Source organism: Engraulis encrasicolus, chromosome 2 (assembly GCF_034702125.1).
Source record: "Engraulis encrasicolus isolate BLACKSEA-1 chromosome 2, IST_EnEncr_1.0, whole genome shotgun sequence".
NCBI lineage: Eukaryota > Metazoa > Chordata > Actinopteri > Clupeiformes > Engraulidae > Engraulis > Engraulis encrasicolus.
In genome coordinates this window covers 7,913,103-7,934,558 of record NC_085858.1, presented here as the reverse complement: position 1 = coordinate 7,934,558, position 21,456 = coordinate 7,913,103, and the positions used below count along the sequence as shown (strand labels likewise).

Sequence of the window (21,456 nt, the reverse complement as noted above, 5' to 3'; positions counted from 1 at the left end):
GTGCTTAAATAAACTTTTGATGGCATTTTTTGTTAAAAGTTGGCAACCATGCCAGAAGTTATCAGCATGGGCTAAGGTTTCAGAATCACCCGGTTGCCAACATGGAACTTGACCTTTAAGGTCAAATATGAAGGTCAAAAGGTCAAACACGGTCAAATAACAGTGTTAATTAGTTAAAAAGTGTTACAAAGTTGTTAAAAGTGGGAAACCATGCCAGAAGTCATCAGCATGGATTAATGATTCAGATTCAACTTGTTGCCAACATGGAACTTGACCTTTAGGGTCAAATTTGAAGGTCAAAAGGTCAAAACCTATGTATTTTAAGGTTAGACTTTTTGGAGGACTGTGTTCATGGAAATCTTTTTCAAAAGTTGGTTACCATGCTAGAAGTTAGCAGCATGGACTAAGGTTTCAGAATCATCTGGTTGACAACATGGAACTTGACCTTTAAGGTGAAATCTGAAGGTCAAAACAATGTATTTTCTGGGTAGTCTTTTTTGGTGATCTTTATATTCATGGAATTCTTGTTTTCAAAAGTTGGCAACCATGCTAGAAGTTATCAGCATGGACTAAGGTTTCAGAATCACCTGGTTACCATATAGAACTTGACCTCTAAGGTCAAATTTGAAGGTCAAAAGGTCAACCGAGGTCAATTAAAAAAACAGGTTTTTGGTGATGTGCTTTCATAAAATGCAAATTGTTTGCATGGTACTGTATATTGAATAATTGTTAGGCCTATAATTTAATATGATTTGATTTGGTTTATCATGGTGGGGCTCTGGCCTGTCATCCTTAGACATTCATCATAGCTCATTAGCATAAAATTAACTTAAACTTGTATTTTCACTCTGGTCATCTAAATTACTTTATTCTTCTTTGTGAAGCACATTAAGCTGCTGGTATGAAATGGGATATGCCGTGGCTCACCAGTGAATTTGCTTTGCCCCATCAATTCACAGGCTTTCCATAGAAAAAAGAATGACTTCTGTTATTTCTAATGTGTTTCAAATGGTTATAGCAATGAAGGATACTTGCTGATTTGCTATGTCATATCATGGTTAGGAAATGAAACCTACAGTAAGAGTAGAGCAAGTATTACACACTTTTCTTGATGTTCCCATAACTACTGTAGAATGTTCTGTTGCAATTTCCCAGGCTTGAGTTTTTGTGTCACCTGTCCAAAGCAACATGCTTGTCTTTGGGTATTGATCGGTCAATTGATATGTTACCACCAAGTGATGCATATGGATTGCATCCTGCATAAGCAAATCAGTAGGCAAATGTATGGCTGCAGTCTGACAAAGTACATATTAACAAAGACACTGAGGAGGCAGGTGGTTGGAAATTTGTAAACCAACACTTGATGGCTGTGTGGCAAAGGAAACCTCCAGTTCCACATAGTGGCTTAGGACTGATCAGATGTGGTTGTAGAACCAAGTGGCCAATACATGCCTGCAGTTGCTTGAGGAATGGACAGCCCTGTATACTTGCACGTGATTAAAATGTAGAATGTTTAAACGCTGTAGGGATAGAACATGATCTGGATGACACAATCTTTTTTGTAATAACAGCAACAATAGCTCCTTCAAATACATAAATATTCAGTATGTACTGACATCACATTTGAATTTCAATTATCGTTTGAATTATTATTGAAGTAAAGAAACAATATGATGAATTACATTCTAGTGATTGACCATTTGCAATAATCACTTTCATTCATACCCTAATAATAAAGACTATATAACTTCTAAATATACAGTCCCCTAAAGTATTGGAACAGATTTTTTGTTCACTGAAGACTTGGGTTTAAAGGGGCTCTAAGTAGGATTAAAAGGTTCATTAATCACTGTTCAGAGTCATCTGATACTTATTTGAGTCATTAGTAGGTGAAGGGTGACTCTCGCGACCACTTCCACAGTCCACTGTCAGAAAACCCCAAATGCAGCTTTTGACAGCGCTGTCCGCTTCGGGAGAAACCTCATCAAAACAGTGTTCTATTTTCTTTAATATTATTTGTTCCAATACTTTCACTCACCTAAAATGATTTAAATAATAAGAAATATCTCCTCCAGTCAGGGCTTGACATTAACGTTTATGCTTGCCGGCCACTGTGGCTAGTGCTTTTCCCGAGTCACTAGCCATCCAGCTATTCTACTAGCCACAAATTAGTTTTTTTAAGCATGACACTGTACATCTGAGTAACTGAGCTTTTTCTTGAACTTAAATACAATCAATTGATACACAAGGGACAAAGTGCAGAATATACACTATTCTGATATGTCACGGCATAGAATAAGCTACCTGTCAGAGTGGCTAGTGACACTGAAATTGTCAGTAGCCACAGCCAAGTGTCACCAGCATTTGGCCGGTTGGCAGGTGCCAGTGTCAAGCCCTGCTCCAGGTACTAATTATTCAATACATCATGCAAACAACATGAATTTTATGAAAGCCCATCACAAAAACTCAAAACATATATATATATATATTTTTTTTTTACCTCGGTTGACCTTTTGACCTTCAATTTTGACCTGAAAGGTCAAGTTCTATGCTGGAAACCATGGACCATGAAACCTTTGTCCATGCTGATAACTAGCATGATTTGTCAACTTTTGAAAAAGAATTCCATGGATATGAAGCCCCCCTCAAAAAGGCAAACCAGAAAATGCATTGTTTTTGACATTCAAATTTGACCTTAAAGGTCAAGTTCCATGTTGGCAACCAGGTGATTTTGAAACCTTAGTCCATGCTGATAACATCTAGCATGGTTGCTGATATTTGAAAAAGAATTCCATGAATATACAGTTCCCAAAATAGACTAACCAGAAAATACATTGTTTTTGACCTTTTGACCTTCAAATTTGACCCTAAAGGTCAAGTTGCGTGTTGGCAACAAGTTGATTCTGAATCCTTAGTCCACGCAGATGACTTCTGGCATGGTTCCCCACTTCTAACATCATTCTAACATTTTCAAACTAAATAACACTGTTATTTGACCGTGGTTGACCTTTTGACCTTCATATTTGACCTTAAAGGTCAAGTTCCATGTTGGCAACCAGGTGATTCTGAAACCTTAGCCCATGCTGATAACTTCTGGCATGGTTGCCAACTTTTAACAGAAAATGCCATCAAACATTTATTTTAGGGTCTTGGCAGGCTAACTATTAGGTATGAAGGAGGTTAGGGCCAGTTACGCCAAGTATGAATCCCGCCTGGCGCTAACCTCCTTCATACCTCCAAAGAAAATGGAATCTTGTACAAGAACGACAACTAGCTGGTGTGGCCAGGAGTGGCACTGCAGCTATGTTATCGCAGCCAAGTAAATAATGAATGGGTGCCAATGGGGCTGTACGCTTCTCTTAGAACTATCTGCCCGTGTGATTTTTTCCCTGGAAACAATGAAGTCGCGTTCGATAGATATGAGTAAGTGAAAGCATTTGCCGACACGTTTGCATCTTGTCAAGTGTTAGATTCGTGAAAATGACCCTTATTTCAACTATAGCAATGACATAACACGTGACAATCGACTTTACGGCACTACGCCATTTGTTTTGTAGTTTTAAGTCTGACTTCAGATGTCGATGTGTTTAAAGTTATGTTAGGATTGTTGCGGACACCTGTTATTTATTGCATTTAAGGTGGTGGAAAAGCGGCATGTGTACATGGGGTAAAGGAAATGACTGCGCTCATCCTTAAGAATTTGGGCACCTTCAATTAACATGTTGGACGGTGGTGGGGGTTGAGGTGTGTGACCGTAGATGTCTCTGCTAGGAGGATCAGTCAGAGTACGTCTCTCGTCAGCTCTGGTCGTGAATAGTCGCAGAGATTCCTCAGCCAGCAGGTATTAGCCGAATGCTAGCGTGTTGCAGGACAAAACTAACACGTCTTTGGGAGAACAAAGCCATGTCAGGAACCTTTAACTTCACTTCTAATACAACTTCCATGATAAGGTACAGAATGTGCACACATCTTTACAAACCAGAGAACAGAATCGTCACAAACCCCTGCTGAGCCATTTAGCCCAATAGGCTCCCATTCATATTTTACTTGGCTGCGTGCGCCAACGGGGCTATAATGGGAGCCAATGGCAGACGCCTATCTCATAGCTTAGAACATTTCTGATACCTCCCTCGCGACGATGGCGCGCGCTCAAAATGACGTCACACGCCCCTCCGCAAGCTGTCGCGGCGCGAGCTCGTGCACCCCACATTTTTTGTAACTTGGTGTGCGCCACCAGCGACCATGCAGGTAGCAGACAAAGCAGGAGTTGCGAAGAGAGGCTACAGCTACTGGCTGCTACAGAATGGACCCTGCATCATTTTGAGGATAATAAAATGTCCTAGAGAGTTATTTTATCTTCTCCCTTCAGTGAAACAATTGTTTAGGCTACTTTGTTCAGAAGCACGTTGTGTTTGGCGATCTATTTATAAATTCTGCAGCAGAACAATGCTCTCACGTCTTGGAATGATGTGGCAATGTAGGCTACAATAAAAATCTATGTTTCATTGTGGTAAGTCATAAATCAGACGTTCAGTAGCCCTACAGCAGCCGTATTTGGCTTTCTATTTTTCATACATCTCTAGAACTCCCGCTGCGAGTTGCGATGGATTCTGCCGTTTCTTTCATGATCAGCAGACGGCACACTTCCGAAAATGCAAGCAAAAGCCTGTAGGCCTAAATGGCGCTTTTGACTATGAATGGTCTGCCACATTTTAATGGTTCTCGCGCCAAATGTGCCAAAGTGCGCACGTGAAGTATGTAGAGCCCCTACTGAGACTGACTGGAGTTCACGTCAACAGTGGACAATATGTATTCTGTAATCTTTTTTGTTAGACATGTGACAGTAATTGATTTTATGACTACTACTACTACTACTACTATTATTATTATTAATATTATTATTGTTGTTGTTGTTGTTTGTTATATTATTATTTCCCTTATTGTTGTGCAATGCTGTTTTAGGCTATGGGTTAATGGAGTTCTCACTGTCGGATCTATATTTTTGCAGAGGAAATATCAATGGTTTGATTCTAATGGTTTTAAGCGAAATGAGAACAGAGAAATGAGAACAGATTTGATTCACAGTGAATTTCACAATGTTTTGTTTGTATGTTGACAGGCTTTTTGGAAGAAAGTGTCTCATGGGTTTAAAAAAAACGGACAGGAGTGTTCCTGCTGAATCATCACAGCCCTATACAATTGATTATCAGTCTCAGTCTCAGATTAGAATAATTATTTTAAGAATATGTTTAAGTGCACATGTGTCTTTATTGTGTTTTTTTGTAAACATGATGTGTGTTATGTAAACCATGGTAGGCTAAACCTGAGATCTACAATAGCCTAATGCAACCTACTAAAAGGTAATTGACTTGTTATTGAAGTGCCATGTTAGCTTTAGTGGGACACTATTTATGCTGTTCACTTTGTAGCAATTCAACCTCTCTTTATCAGTAGCATTCAAGTCAAGATGTCCAGTCTGATAAAACTGAGATGGGTCTTCCCTTGTGATTTTTTTTAGTCCTTCCTTTCCTGGCCAGGGATTAGGCCTAAACATGTGAAATTGTAGGCATTATGGCGAAACACCTAATCAATTTTCATGCAATGTGTTCTTTGCCCAATTAAGGGTTTTACATGCTAAACAAAGTATTTGTGCAGTGATATAGCTGGTTGTTTTCTTTGCTTTGTTCAGTGATATGTAGCTGGTTGTTTTTCTTGCTATCTGTGTTTTAGTGTCTTTTTTCCTTCCATCATGAGGATGTGTGCTGACCCCTCGTCTATACTCCCTCTTCACTCATGTTCCAAAGCACAGCACAAACACCATCATTAAATTTGCTGACGACACAACCGTAATTGGCCTGATCTCTGACAACAATGAGAGTCTACAGAGAGGTGGAGCAGCTGGCACACTAGAGCCAAGACAACAACCTTATGTATGTATGCTACTTGACACCTTAATTTCCCTCGGGATCAATACTCTAACCTGCCCTCAACAAAGGAGGTGATCCTGGACTTCGGGCGCTGTGGCTGGCCAGGGCAACCACTATCACCCATCAATATCGGAGGGGAGTCAGTGGAGCTGGTACAGAGTTTCAGATTCATGGGTGTGCATATCAGCCAGGACCTGACATGGACCACCAACACCCCTGCAATAGCCAAAAAGGGGCCCCAAAGGCTATCATTCCTGCGGACACGAAAGAAGGCCCAGCTACCACGAGATCTGCTCACCAATTTCTACAGGTTTGAATCAGTGATTACATACAGCATTACATCTTGGTACACCTGCACACACGTTAATAAGAAGATGTTACAGCGCATTATTAAAACAGCAGAGAGAATCATTGGTTGCCAACTACCAGGAGATCCTCACACACACCCTGGTCAAGCTCCTCGCCATGCTACCATCTGACAGGCGCTTTAGGACTCTGCGTGCCCACACTACGAGAATGAAGGATAGTTTCTATCTCACTGCCTTCAGACTGTTGAACTCCATACGTCACCTGCCCCCCCCCCCCTCAATAAACTGTGAGATGCATATGGACTTTGCCATAGGATCTTGTGCAATTGGTGTGTGTGTGTGTGCGTGTGTGTGTGTGTGTGTGTGTGTGTGTGTGTGTGTGTGTGTGTGTGTTGAAATGTGAATACTTGAATCCTATATTTGCACTGAATCAGTTGATTGCACATTTTATAGCTTATTTTATAGGCCTATTTGATTACATTAAGTTTTATTATAGGCCAGGCCTCTGCGATATGTTCTCCGTGACGTCATCACGAGACCACAAGGGGGTAGGCCTATCATGGGAGTACAGGAGTCCACATATTGGTTTGTGGTCCTGTCATAAGTTTCGTTTTCCGCAAAACTCAACTTAAGTTCGGCCAAAATGCGCCACGGGCTGGTTCGTCCTATCATTAAGGGAAGGGCCGATGCCGAAGACGGCGCGAACAAAATAATGATTGAGTCCACTCCTTCTCGAGCAGACTGCGTAATGTCATAATCAGCCGCCACAGCAGTTTTTCTTTGGAGACTAGTCCTGCATGTTGGTGAGTAGCTGTCCAAATCGATATTACGCAGTAGCCTACAGTATTAGGTTACATGGCCTAACTTCGATCCGATATGCACGTTTTTAACACGCCTGTTCCCATCGCGTTTGATCCCGTTGTCGTCTGCCTAGCTGTCAGTTTGCTGCTCATGTAAAGGCCCTTAGGCTACAATTCAAGAGAAGTGCCACAGACCGCGCCCGGTTTGGGAAAATGGCACAGTCGCACAGTCCTCCCGGGTAGCCTATTGCACACTGTTTGTAGCCATGTTCCATAGTTTTCCTGAATGGTGGTGGCATGCTCTTTTCATAGCTGTAGGCTAGCCTGTGTTTACCGTGAAGTTTAAAACTATGAGAGGGGACTTTTTGTGTCTGCAAAAGGTAGCTCCTCCCGAAGTCAATTGCCTATTGGCAGTTTGCACCCTTGGATAGGCATACAGTCAGGCAGACAGTCTCGTATGTGGTCGAAATTGAGATCAGAAATGGGCTTTAAACTTCCTCATTTGTCTTGTGTAATAAAACTGTGGTCCATGCAACGTCGTCCCGTTTTAGAGAAAAAACATATTGAAAGTGCAAAAATTACAAAAAGAAGTACTGAGGTGTTTTGGCTTTAAAGGGACACTGTGTGAGATTTTTAGTTGTTTATTTCCAGAATTCTTGCTGCCCATTCACTAATGTTGCCCTTTTTATGAATACTTAGCACCACCATCAAATTCTAAGTAGCCTATTCATTATGACTGGAAAAATTGCACTTTTCATACATGAAAGGGGATCTTCTCCATGGTCCGCCATTTTGAATTTCCAAAAATAGCCATTTTTAGCTGCAAAAATGACTGTACTTGGACCTTATTAGAAAATATTTGTTTATTACTTAGTAAACGTTCATGTAAAGATCAAATTTGGCAATAGGCAGCCCAGTTTCAATGAGCAGCATAGTTGCAGTAGGCCTACCTTTTCTGACCATTTCCTGCACAGTGTAAGCTTACCTTTAAGAGGTTACGTCGTAGCCTACAAAACAAAAATGCAGTAGGCCTTGGCCCTAAGTCGCAAGAGTTACTGCACTTTCCATTGAAACAGTGGTTTGGGAGTAGACACTTAGCCTATATCATCCAAGAACGCAACTCCGCAGTAACTCCTTTTTTGTGGCAGTAGGCCTACCAGCCAAGAACGCAGTAGGCCTAACTGCATTTTTGTGGAGAAAAGACACACGAATGTTGTTGTTTTTTTTTTTTGCATTTTATTTCTATCCTAAAAAAGAAGTAGATGGAAGTGTCACCACCACTTTACTGACAACACAGTTGTGGGCCAGATAGGAAACGGTGATGCCTTTTTTCTCAGTTTGCCAGGAATCGGAGTCAGCCTACTGTGTTCTTGTTTTGTAGCCTACGGCAGTATGGTACGGTAGAAGCACAATTTGATTCACATGTGACAAATTGCTTTTGTATATAGGACATGAATTAGCCAACGAATTATGATATTAAAAAGCCACCTGTTACATCTTGTGTTCCTCTTTCACAGTGGTGAAAACATATGAGCTGCCTGGGACGCCAGACAACAGCCTATCATTTGCAAAATCAAGACCTACAAATGATAAAAGGTAATCTCAAAAGACCTATAGCCTAGATATAGGCTAGGTATAGGCCTACTAATTGCCACTCCTTATTCCGAAATCTGCTAAACATGGAACTTTTAAGAACCTCATTTGATGTGGGGGAAAGGAAAGAATTTATGATGGAGTCTACGAAAGTTGGTGCTAATAGTGAAAAAAAACACCAGGTCTAACATCTACAGACCTGAAGGCCAACTTCGAACAGCCTCAAGTAGTTGTCTCAACAAGCACCATATTTTAAACACTACAAAGCAACGCTTGTAGGGCCCTTTTTTCAGTAATTCATACAAACAGCATATTTGCATATTTTGCAAGAAAAAGACTTTAAGGAAAAGAATACCCGGCCAAAAAATCAAGCATGGTGCTCAATCCATAAAATTATGTCACTACTATTGCATCTATTGAAGAATTGAAATTACGTTTCTTATTTTCCCATGCAGACATAGACATAGACTTAAGGTGTGGACATAGACAATTAGACATAGACAGTACACATACATTACACCTTCAGTACCTAAACAATACCCTTACATAGGCCTACATATAAAGTGCAAGACTGGGCAACAGCAGACATACATAGAACATTAAGAAGAGGTATTGTTGTCCATTTCCAGTTATGTCCTATTTTGACGATTCTGACAAAGTGATAGTAGCATTGTGAAATAATAAATATAAAGTAAGCTATTGTAATGTGCAATTTTACAACTACAATATTTGGTAGCTAGTTTTCCAGTACAGTCATTCAAGTAACAGGCATGGAACAGCAGCAACATGTGTGTGTGTGTGTGTGTGTGTGTGTGTGTGTGTGTGTGTGTGTGTGTGTGTGTGTGTGTGCGCGCACGCTTTTGAGTTAGTTCAGTCTTTGTGTGTGTGTGTGTGTGTGCGTGCACTTTTGAGTCAGTGTTAGGGCTGGGCGGTTTTGGAAAAAATGTGCATCACGGTTTTTTTGATGAAAATTGATATCACGGTTTTCTGCACAGTTTTTTGATGAGTGGTGATTTCCCCCCAAATCTTAATCTTTCGAACGAAAAAAACTGAAATCAAATTTAAAAATGAGATAAAATCACGAATTTAAATTAATCTCCATTTGGGTCATTCCATGCCAAATCAACAAGTGCCCGTGCACTTAGGTCTCAAAAAATTCTGAAAATATTACCAAGTGTTCCCATGGTACTTAAGAGAAACACTGTAAATTTATTTGAATTTAAGATGTATATTCTCCGTGTTACAGACAATTTTACTGGGGGAGGGGGGTGCCCATTTTGTTCACACTCTTTTTTTGTCAACGTTCACAAGCCCGTAGCTCAAGAACTAATCTATGTAGGAAGCTCAAATTTGGCAAGCTGGTACATAGATAGGAATAGTTTGTTGCAAAACTGTCAGTTTTGGTCTGTATGATCCTGCATCGTCATGGCATTCCCTCAAAGATGATACAAATTGTACTGGAGTTTTTGGCTGTGCTCTGTTTAGGCCTTCAGAAGACATATTTGTGCCAAACATAGCCTCTTGATTTTTTTCCCTTGTAGAGACAAGTAGGAAAACTCTCATAAAAAGCTATAAATAGAAAGGACACCCCATCAGTGTTTGACCAGAAGACCTCACAAGTCTGACAAATCATTTTGGGTGTCATTTTCAGAGCTCCAGAACCCCTTGTGGGATTGTCCACAGATTTTTATTTTATTTTTTTCTTCATTCTCCATGAATTCTTCTTTTTAAAAATGTAAATGAGACTTGTCTTATGTGATGTTTTCTTTTGTAATTTCCAACCTGAATATGGGCTATATGCACATTGAGGGCAATATGTTTTCTATGCGTTTCGTCCGCTGCCATCTGCTGGTCAAAAAAAGTAACAACATGACTCCTTGTGCCTGACCTACTGTCTCTTTTGGTGTGCGAACCTGCTCCCACATTGAACGCTCCTGAAATCATTGAAATTGAAAGGGATACCTGCACCCCTGCACAGGGACTCTCGGGTGATCATGTCTGGGCAAAATTTGCATTTGATTATTTAGGCTTTACATTAAATGTTATCGAAATCATGTTGCTCTCTTTTTGCATTTTGCCCATGTTCAGGGTGGAAATTACAAAAGAAAACAACACATCAGACAAGGCTCATTGGCATTTTTAAAAAGAAGACTTCATGGAGAATGAAGAAAAATATAAAATAAAAATCTGTGGACAATCCCACAAGGTGTTCTGGTGCTCTGAAAATGACACCCAAAATGATTTGTCGGACTTGTGAGGTCTTCTGGTCAAACACTGATGGGGTTTCCTTTCTATTTATAGATTTTTATGGGAGTGTTTCTACTTGTATCTACAAGGGGAAAAAATCATGAGGCTATGTTGGGCACAAATATGTCTTCTGAAGGCCTAAACAGAGCACAGCCAACAACTCCAGAACAATTTGTATCATCTTTGAGGGAATGCCATGACAATGCAGGATCATACAGACCAAAACTGACAGTTTTGCAACAAACTACTCCTATCTATGTACCAGCATGCCACATTTGAGCTTCCTACATGGTTTAGTTCTTGAGCTACGGGCTTGTGAACTTTGACAAAAAAAGAGTGTGAACAAAATGGGCAACCCCCTCCCCCAGTGAAATTGGCTGTAACATGGAGAGTATACATTTTACATTCAAATAAAGTAACAGTGTTTCTCTTAAGTATCATGGGTACACTCAGTAATATTTTCAGAATTTTTTGAGACCTAAGTGCGCGGGCTCCTGTTGATTTGGCGTGGAATGACCCATTTCTATTTTTATCACTTTTTCATTTCAATAATATTTTGTATAATTTATCATTTATATTTCCCTACCCAACACTTTAAGTTCCCTTTCAAGGAAAAAGGGTTAATAAATGATTATAAGCAGCTGTTTTTGGCTTTTTTTCTAAGACAGCCCAAAACTTATTTCTCGTTCTACACCTGGCAACACTTATTCAAGTGCCAGCAGTGTGTGTGTGTGTGTGTGTGTGTGTGTGTGTGTGTGTGTGTGTGTGTGTGTTTGTATCAGTGTGTGTGTGTGTGTGTGTGTGTGTGTGTGTGTGTGTGTGTGTGTGTGTGTGTGTGTGTGTGTGTGTGTGTGTGTGTTCGTTTTGAGTTAGTGCAAGTAGAATGTGCAATCACAGATGATGAACATGTTGTAGGCCTAAAGGAAGAGTGGGAGATAATGCCACTAGAGAAGTGCAATAAGCTTGTTCATCAATACAAAAACGTTTGGAAGCTGTAATTGCTATTTAAGAGTGTGCACTAAATATTAAGGAGGGGTGCTAATATTTCTGCACATTCCCTTTATTCTTTGAAATTACAAAATCCATTTGGGAAATATATTTTTCTATTCAGAATATCTCCGAACCTCCAATAAAAAGGTCCTGGTGGTAACAGTTGTGTATATTTCTAATGAAATTAGGGGTGCCAATACTAATCGTAGGCTCTGTACAGCCTACCAGTCATAGAAGGGCTTATTAAACAATGAAGATACAGTGCATTATACAAACACTAATTATTTAATGTTGAAGATTCTTTGTTTAATATTTGCAGAAATTTCTTCAGGGCGGCCTGTTCCATCAATTTGCAGACTGTATCAAGACTACATATTTGCAGACTGGGTTTGGGCACCTGGATGCATCTCCCTCATCTATGACCCATGTAAGATGGCCATTACATTGCCATACAGCTTACAAAACTACAGCTAACAAACATGTAAACTGCAGAGACTATAGGTCCCAGGAAGCACCTAAACCCGCATTGCTCCAGAGACTCTGTGACGGATAGCCTTCACCTAAAAATATCTGTGATTTGCATTGTATAAAAGCAGTTGCTAGTTATGTAATAGTAGGTCTGCTTATAAGTCTACAAGTCTATGGGTCACAAATACAGACAGTAGGCATATACAATATTAGTCGCTAAGATGTGAAATCTATTCTTAAGTGTTCTTATTGTTTTTGTTGTTGTTGTGACTTCCAGTATAATAATAATAATAATAATAATAGTAGTAATAATAATAATAATAATAGAAGAAGAAGAAGAATTATTGTTGTTGTTACTGTTGAAGTCAGATTTATTAGCCCCCCCTTTGAAGTTAGAGACCATTCTTGTTATTGCCACGAAAAGTACCACCATTAATCTGACTAATGGGGCACCTAAGTCATGCCCTTCTACTTCCAATCCGTGGGGCTGGAGCTCTCAAAATTTTAAATGAGAGTTAATGGAGCGAGTCAAGCAAAATCATCATCCCGTTTGGCATGTGCTCCGGATTTCACATATGATGACAGTGAATTTGAAAGGTTTGGATTTGCGTCGTAAGACCACTAATTTTCGACACGCAAGAAACGTTATTTTAGCTTTTGTGCAAAACTGTGTTAGAGACTACACGTGCGCCTTGCATATCTGACGTGAACCGAGGCACAGCCAACCCTACCGCTGCACCGAGGCTTAAATGGCTGCACGTCGGACATGCAACGTCTGTTGTGTAGTCCAAATAATTACATATTTTTGCACACACACAACTCAAAAATCGCTTGCCAAGTGAAGTCAACAAGCACACCATTGGTTGTTATTAATTCTGAGGCACAGCATATGTGTGATCGACGGGGAAATGCGAGGTGGATCGGTAAATAGCTTTGATCAGTCCATTACAGCCCAGTCAAAAGTTTTTGCGTTCCCAGCCCCACGAGCCGCCCGGAAGGGGTGGAGACTTGGGTGCCCCATTAGAGCAAAAACAATTATGACCATATTTAGCAACTTGTTCAATGTCTGTTAGCAGGTATAAGCTGACTAATTATCACTGAGAAATGAGGTGGGCTAATAAACTTCATGCAGTCCTTCGGTTTTAAGCCTCATTCAGTCCTTCGGTTTTATAAACCAAGCTATTGCACACATGACTTTTCCCACAACCCTTGCAAAATAAAAAAAAACGACCACGGTAAACCCACAATTAACCATGGTTTTTTGAGCATGGTTTGTGACTATGGTTAAACCATAGACACAAACCATGCTGAAAAAAACATGAATAACCATGATCCATGGTTAGACAGGAACCACAGTATTCATGGTTACCCCAAAAAAACATGGATAAGACATAGTAATACTATGGTTGGTTCAGAGTACTTAGAGAAACCATGGTTACTACAGAAAAAAACATGAATACTACAATAAAACCATGGTCGATTTTCGTATGGGAAAGTACAGCCAACAGTCTGAAAATGAAAGTGAAATTTAAATGGCATAGAGAAACAGTAAAAGAAGATATGCACATGGTCAAATGGCTTTGGAATATTGCTAGCATACTATTTACTAGTGTAAATTGTTGTTCCACAGGCACCTAATGATGAAGCAAAGACAATTGGAGATGATTTTGCGGTCTGAATAATGGGTAAGGATTACTCCATTCTTAACTGTACAAATGCCACGAAGTTATATTTATCAGTAACTAATAATTGCCCCTTTTGCAGCAGAGTTTGAAAATCTTCCAGTCAAACAATGGACAGAAGCAATGGTCAGTGCCTGGCTGAGGTCCATTGGCATAAAAGAAGACTATGTGAGCAAGCTGAACGAAGAAGAAGTGAATGGGAACATTCTTCTGGAGGTAACGGAGGACTTTCTGAAAAAAGAAACTGGGATGAAATCCGGGCCAGCTCTTTTGATCATCAAGAAGAGAAATGAACTTGTTGAATCGCTTAAGAAGGCGCAAAAAGTCCACAAAAATCAAGGAGCTTCTAAAAGGGAACACAGCGATGCCAAAAATGACAATGAGACAAAAGAAAAACCTCCAGAGTCCAAGGAAACCACAATCTCAGAGATTCAAGCACAATCTGTCTTAACATCAAAAAACGACTGTAAGCCTAGGCCATTTTGCAAAGATGGTATTGATTTTACGTATATCAAACACAATGTCCTACAACCAGAATCTGGTGTAGTTGATCTCATATCTCCCTGTCATGAGTACAAGTCATTTGCCATTGCAGCAACTTTAGACCGCACAAAGTTGCAAGCTAAATTGGCCAGAGAGATATTGAAATTTGGTGCTGGTTGCATGAACATGCGCACGAATGGCACAATACATTTTGGTGTAATGGATAGTAGGGATGACTCTGGCTATGTGCATGGTGAGATTATTGGTGTGCCAGTGGCTGAAAAAGACATGTATGTTGATGCCCTGGATCACATTGAGAGAGCATGTTCTAGTGGAAAGGCAGAGCATGTGAGACAGTGTATTCGGCCACCTCAATTTATTGAGGTAATTGACATTAAGAGCCATGAAAAGATGTATGTTGTGGAAGTTGACATTGTTCCTACTATCAGTGTTGTGAAGAACAGTGTATACCCTGTTCGTCTTCCAAACTTCAGAAAGGAAGCAAACAAGCTTGAGTTCGAAAAAGACGTCATCTACAGCAGAATTGGATCGAAAACGGAACCAGTTAGTGATCCAAATGAATTCTACCAGCGCGTCCGTGAAAGGGATGCTCAGAGAGAAAGGGCTGAGCAGGCATGTTTTGAGAGCAACCCAGATGTCAGCCAAGACCTCGGTAGAAAACTCACAATGCTCATAACCAGTGGCAAGAAATTCATTGAGAAAGAAAAATGGTACATTCTTGTCACAAACAAATTTGGAAAGCAAGATCTTAGCAGTATAGACTTTCTGCTGAATATGAACATCTTCAGTGTCTTTGACTTTGATCCGGACTCCAAAGTATCAGGATTGTGCAGTGAATACTCAAAGCACCATGCTGTAAACCTACACTTTATGCAAGACTACAAAATCCCCACTGGAAAGAGTGTAAGCGAATTTGCAAGCCATCTTCACTTATTTGAGCAGGCAAATTGGATATTTTGCAATGGACGCAGTGATTTCAAAGGAAATGAAGGTCAGTATGATGAGATGACATGGATCAAATCAAGAATGACTCTACTGAAAGAATGTGTGTCAGTGATCTGTAAACAGATACTGCCAAAAGGCTCTTTCCTTGTGGTGTTCCTGCTCACATCTCCTGTTGAAAAGCCTCTACTTTACACTTTCCTTGAGTTCTTTATTGACATGGAAGGTCATGATGACATCATATGCATCTCAGAATCAGAAGAAAACTTCTTGAAGTGGCAGAGCTTTGCAGAGGGGTCTTGTGGTGTAGACACTGTGAATCGCTCAAGTGTTGTTGGGATGAAAATTAGCCACATCAATGCAACACTGCAGCGCATCCAACCCATGACTTCACGCCCCACAAAATTCCTCCCAGTCTATGTAAAAGGAGAGTGCAACCTTGAGACTCGTGAGGAAGAGAGGATGTATTCCCTGGAAATCTTGGGTGTTAACCAATGTGATGAAACCAGCCTTGAATTTGCTAAGGAACAGAAAGAAATCATTGAAAGGCAGTTTTATCATGGAGGAAAAGTGAACTGGTTGAACTTCTGGTTGGCTGACAAAAAGTTGGTAGGGGATGTCATTCAAAGGGATGCTTACCATGATATTTCAAGTCTGATCCAGAGCAACCTCAAAAGACATGTTGGGCAACCTCCAATTTGTTGCCTAAATATATACCACCATCCAGGAAGTGGTGGTAGCACAGTTGCAAGGCAAGTTCTTTGGAACAATCGAAAAGCCCTACGATGTGCTGTTGTGAAGCCATCATACTCTCCCTCTTTAGTGGCAGAGCATGCCTTCCAGCTACGAGAATATGAAGAGAAAGACATGCAACATTGTCTCCCAGTCCTCTTGCTTTTGGAAGACTGTGACAGAGAGTATTTGGATGATTTAAAGAATGAATTGGAGGCTGCATTCAACACCAAGAAGATTGCACATGGAACACTGTGTTTCATTTTGCTTACCTGTAAACGGTCCCATAACCCAGAGAGAATGTGTATGGAATCACCGTTGGAAAATGTTGCAGTGACTCACAAATTGTCAGATGAAGAGAAGAGACACTTTGCAACAAAACGTCAGACACTTGAGCAACAGCACGAGCCACAGTTCATCTTGACTTTTGTCCTGATGAGTGAGGAATTCAATAACCAGTACATACAGCAATTTGTGACACATTTGCTGCAAGGGATTGACCATGCATCATTAGTTACAAGGCTCATTCGCTATGTTGCCTTGCTGAATGCCTATGTACAAAACTCCTTCATCTCTCGATCCCATTGTGAGGCCTTGCTACCAATAACTTTCTACTCTGATAGATTTCGACAGCATGCCTTTGAGAGCTCCCTTAGTGAGCAAGCGAAATTGGTCTTCATACACTTAAGAGATGATAGGACGTACATTCAATCCGTCAGAATTATTCACCCCTTAGTTGCAAAGGAAATACTGCATCAGCTCCTGAATGATCAGCTTCAAAGTGATCTTGCACTGGCTCTCCTGCATGAGGACGTGCTTTTTGACCACAGGTTTGGCAGAGACGACTATTTGAAATTTTTGAGAGCCCTATTCATGAGGCGAAGCAGGATAAGCAAAGGAGATGAGTCTGACAGTTTCTTCTCTCCACTGATTGAGCATGTACAGAAGAATGAAACTCCTCAGAAAGCCATTACTCTTCTTGAAGAGGCATATATACGATTCAACAAAGATGCTTTCTTCGCACAACAACTTGCACGTCTGAACTATTCTCACGACCAGTTTGAGGATGCGAAAAAGTGGGCCGAAATAGCAGCATCCAAATTACCAAACAATTCATACATATTAGACACCAGAGGCCAAGTTTACAGGAGGTGGTTTGCTGCCAAATCTAAAGCACTTGACAAAGTGAAGAAAACACCTGAAAATACTGTTGATGCCATTGAGACTGCATTAAAAGCACTAGAATGTTTTCAACATTGTGAAAGAGCTGCTATTGCAGATGTGGAAACGATGAACAACTCTGGATTTTTCGCTGTAGTAGAAGTGGGATGCACTTTGCTTAAGCTTATCTCCTCACTTCCTATCTTCTCCTGCAAGACCATGTGCATACAGTACCTGGTGACTGACTTTATTCCTGAACCAGTTAGGAAACCATGGGAGAATATTCACAGCAAATTGAAAAACCTACAGACTTTAATGCGTCAGGCCTTGGAGTGGATATCTGAGGATTTGAGCTATTTTCAGACTGATGTGAGTGCGGATGAAGAAGAAACTTCAGAGAGCTATGACACGACAATAGTCCACCCCAAGACCTGGTTGGTGACCAAGTCCTTGGTCTATGGAAAGTACTTCAGTGATGCCTCTGCTGAAACCATTAAGAAGCAGTCTCAGTCAAACCCAGACAGTTTAACTCCCTTCATGAAACGGATGCTGATTTATCGCCTTGGTGGGGGTAACATCATCACAATCTTCTCACTTCTCAGTGACCAGAAGGAAAAAGACTCAGTCAAAATATTGGAGGAAATAATCTCATTGTACCCCAGAAATCCACAGAAAGCAAGGCTGGATCAGGTGGATCTTTCAAACTACATAGCCACCCACATTGCACTTAGCTGCCTCTCACCCCAGTCTCCCAAACTGTCCAGTCTTCAGGATCTTCGGAGATTGACCCAGCAGCTTCCCAGTGAGAAACGAGACTGTTTATCATGTGCCCTCTACCTCCTCACATTACTTTTCTGGCCCGAAGAGCATGACATGGAGGACACAAAGAACAGTAAATATGAAATTGTTCTTGGAGCACTGGAATACCTCAAACGCAGTTACTGGAAAAAAATGAAAGATATTCCGCAGAGAAGAAGGAAGATTTTCACCCATTTTTTCTTGGGAAATGGAATTGGATTTGATAAGTTTGTCCATAGAACCAAAGTGGAAAAGATCACAAAACCTCTGAGCATGTCTGAGAAAAAATTGAAATTTCGTGGAGAGGTGTGGAAACGGCCAGAAATTGCAGAACTGTGCAAACGTGTAACTGGCTGGACAGAGGATGGGACAGTGTACATTGAAGGACCACAGAAGAAGAAGTTTGTTGTGTATGCTTTAAACACAGGCACAGTGCCTTATGGGAATGAGAATGTTACCTTCTACTTGGGCTTTACATTCAGGGGGCCAGTGGCATACAACATTACAACAATGGTATAGTCAACATGGAGATGATTGTCGAATTGTTCCAGAAGGGAACTTTTACACATTACTTTGCAATAATCACAAAAGTTACACTAAATTGTGTTGTATAATGTTTTCAATTGTGCATATAAAATATATGGTATACACCGCTGCAATATGGTATCCATTTTTTTCTGTACCTTTTTGACATTTAAAAAAAATGTATTTATTGGTTCTTTATTCATGTGTTGTATGGTCATAGCAGCCAAATATCACTCCATGTGATAAACTGCACGTACTGCTTTGCCTCTGTATTTACTTCTCCTGGCAAGATCATTCATGTTCTTGCATTAGTATTTTATTTTTATTGTTCGGTTTGATTTGATGTTTTGAATTTCAATGTTTGTAATATAAAGGACATTTTATGACAATGCATGATGTACTCTTATCTATTTGAAATTCATTTCTTTCTTTTATGGGCACTTTATTTAACATTTGTGCAATCATTCATTTAAATCTCAATGTTGTAATACTCTTGAGACTTTGACATTTCTGAATCATGTCAAATATACTTGTGTTGCCTTACCTTACTGTACCTTTATAAGTGCTGTTGGTTGGACAGATTTTATATCAAGTTATTCTGAATGTATATACACATGTAACTTTTTGATGTCCATAATTGCTGACATGATTGTGTTTTTTTATGCATTGTCACAAACTAAAACCTGTGGCCAGATGGTCCAGCATCTTGACTGACACTGAAATAAAAATGATCATCTTGACTGACACTGATTTTGTTCTAACCTCACTCAATCTGGTGTGTTAGGAGTTGGTGGTGGACATCAGGATGAGTGATGAGCGCCACTTACAAGAGTAACCTTTAAGGTGACACAATTCACTTCCTTTGCACGTTTTTCACCAGGCAAAGTAAGGGTATTTTCACACCTAGTCCCCTTTTAAGTGAACCAAGCTCTTTAAAGGAGCACTCCTGCCAATTTCAATATGCTGTTGTATTGCTCACGCTACCCTTGACTTGTCAGTACCCAGTGATGCTGTAGTTTTTGGCTCAGCCCTTTCCGAGATATGAGCTATTCTAATGGGGGCAGCTTTTGTTTACATTTTTAAAAATCTTAACATAGGCCTACTCCAAATATTTTCCGGAAAGTTATCGCTGTTTGCTAGTTGTCTGCTGATGTTGCATAACCTTTTGGATGTTTTTGGGAATAAATGAAAATGTTTTTTTTTTTAATCTAAAAAACACCTGCCCCCATTACAATGACCAGGATCTCGGAAAAGGCTGAAGAAGAAAAAAAAAATCTCAGGTACTGACAAGTCCAGGGTAGTGTGAGCATTACAACTGCATGTTGAAACTGGCTGGAGTTATCCTTTAAGTGGACCAAAAAGTGAACTGACAGCAAAAGTTCTCAGTTTTGTTTTTGTTCATATTGGGAGTGCATTACAAAAAGAACCGACTGCTCTTTCTGTAGAAGTACTGTTTTTGATGTAATTACAACACCGGCCCTTATGATATCACATGGTTGCAAATGCAACTATGTTATGTTACGCTAATAGTGTTGTAATTACATAAAAAACAGTACTTCTACTTTATACACCTCTGGTGGCAGCAGGGGGTGTTGAGTTTCACAGTGTAGAGTGAAGGGCGACAGAAGCACTGTTGGGTGCAGGATGGTGAAAGCCCATTCAACGCAACCACACATTCAGGTTCAAAATGTAAAATGACAAGCAGCAGCATGAAATTAGAATGATTTATCTCCTGTTTTTAATGCTCTAGTTTGTGTTTTACTCGTTTTATTATTATTATCTTACTGTTGTTATTATTATTAATGCAGAGGGCTTTATGGCGAGGTGGGTGCTGTAAGGACACAGCCATGACCGTTTCTGCTACTTTCTCTACACTCACAATGTAAATTTTTCAAGAGGGACAGAGCACAGATGATTGTTTACTTTGTTGACAATTACTAGTCACTTGGAACACTCAATTGCTGTTAAGGATGGCATGTTAAAAGCAGTCTGCCGCCCTCAATCGCCAGGTTGAAACAGAGAAAATTAAGGGAAAAAAGACACTATAACTGTCACTGTTACTTTAGTCATTTTGTTTTGGAATGCTTATAATGCCCTGCCATTATACTTCTCATAGGAGAAATAATATTGGCCTATGTACTGTATATACAGTCAATGGTGAACACCTGGGCACAACTACCACCATGGGTGCATTTACACGCTGAAGAAGGGTGCTCAGACTGAAACGTTTGTGGACATAAATAAGCCATCCTTAACCTTTTGACTTCCGTTTGAAACAATGACACATTCTCAGGTGGTTGCAGTTCAACACTGACAGATGGCGTCAAAGCCTTCACATAGGAGATTTTTGAACGGTCTAATACAGGCATAGAGTTAAAACACAAAACTAGATTGCTAGCCTATTCACGGCAATCCTGGCAGCCAGTATTTGTAAGTAGACCTGACAATAGTTGAAATCTGCTGCTTAATACTTTCCCAACTGATATGAACTGATATGTATTTTATCGACTCCTATGATTTACAATAAGTAGATATTTAACCTGACATTTCAAATTTAGTCCTTGATTTACAGTATTTGTCACTTTGTATTCACACAGCTTTAGTCATTTTTTTGCAAAAAGTGGAAGTGTTCTCCTTTGATTGGCATTGACTGAAGAGCACCTCTAGTTTCATTTTCTACGTCTAAGCGTACAAACGTGAGTTTGCTCCTATGAAGGCCTACAATGAAATTGACATTAGTCCACTTCAGCTACAAGGGGATAGGATTTTTTTTACAAAG

The 21,456-nt window shown here is 40.1% G+C and overlaps 1 protein-coding gene across 4 annotated transcripts; it reads left to right on the top strand.

Moving 5' to 3' along the window:
• Positions 1–6,793: 6,793 nt before the first annotated feature.
• On the top strand, positions 6,794–19,829 carry LOC134467332 (sterile alpha motif domain-containing protein 9-like). 4 transcript variants are annotated; one of them, XM_063221246.1, is made up of 5 exons: positions 6,794–7,038; positions 8,553–8,631; positions 12,185–12,292; positions 13,964–14,018; positions 14,101–19,829. In XM_063221246.1, exons 4-5 carry the CDS (start codon positions 14,015–14,017, stop codon positions 18,669–18,671), a joined length of 4,575 nt encoding a protein of 1,524 aa, XP_063077316.1. In that variant the 5' UTR covers positions 6,794–7,038; positions 8,553–8,631; positions 12,185–12,292; positions 13,964–14,014; the 3' UTR covers positions 18,672–19,829. The 4 variants fall into 4 exon arrangements, with proteins under 4 accessions (XP_063077316.1, XP_063077301.1, XP_063077323.1 ...); XM_063221231.1 differs by having other exon boundaries at positions 14,098–19,829; XM_063221253.1 differs by lacking the exon at positions 12,185–12,292.
• The last annotated feature ends 1,627 nt before the right edge of the window (positions 19,830–21,456 follow it).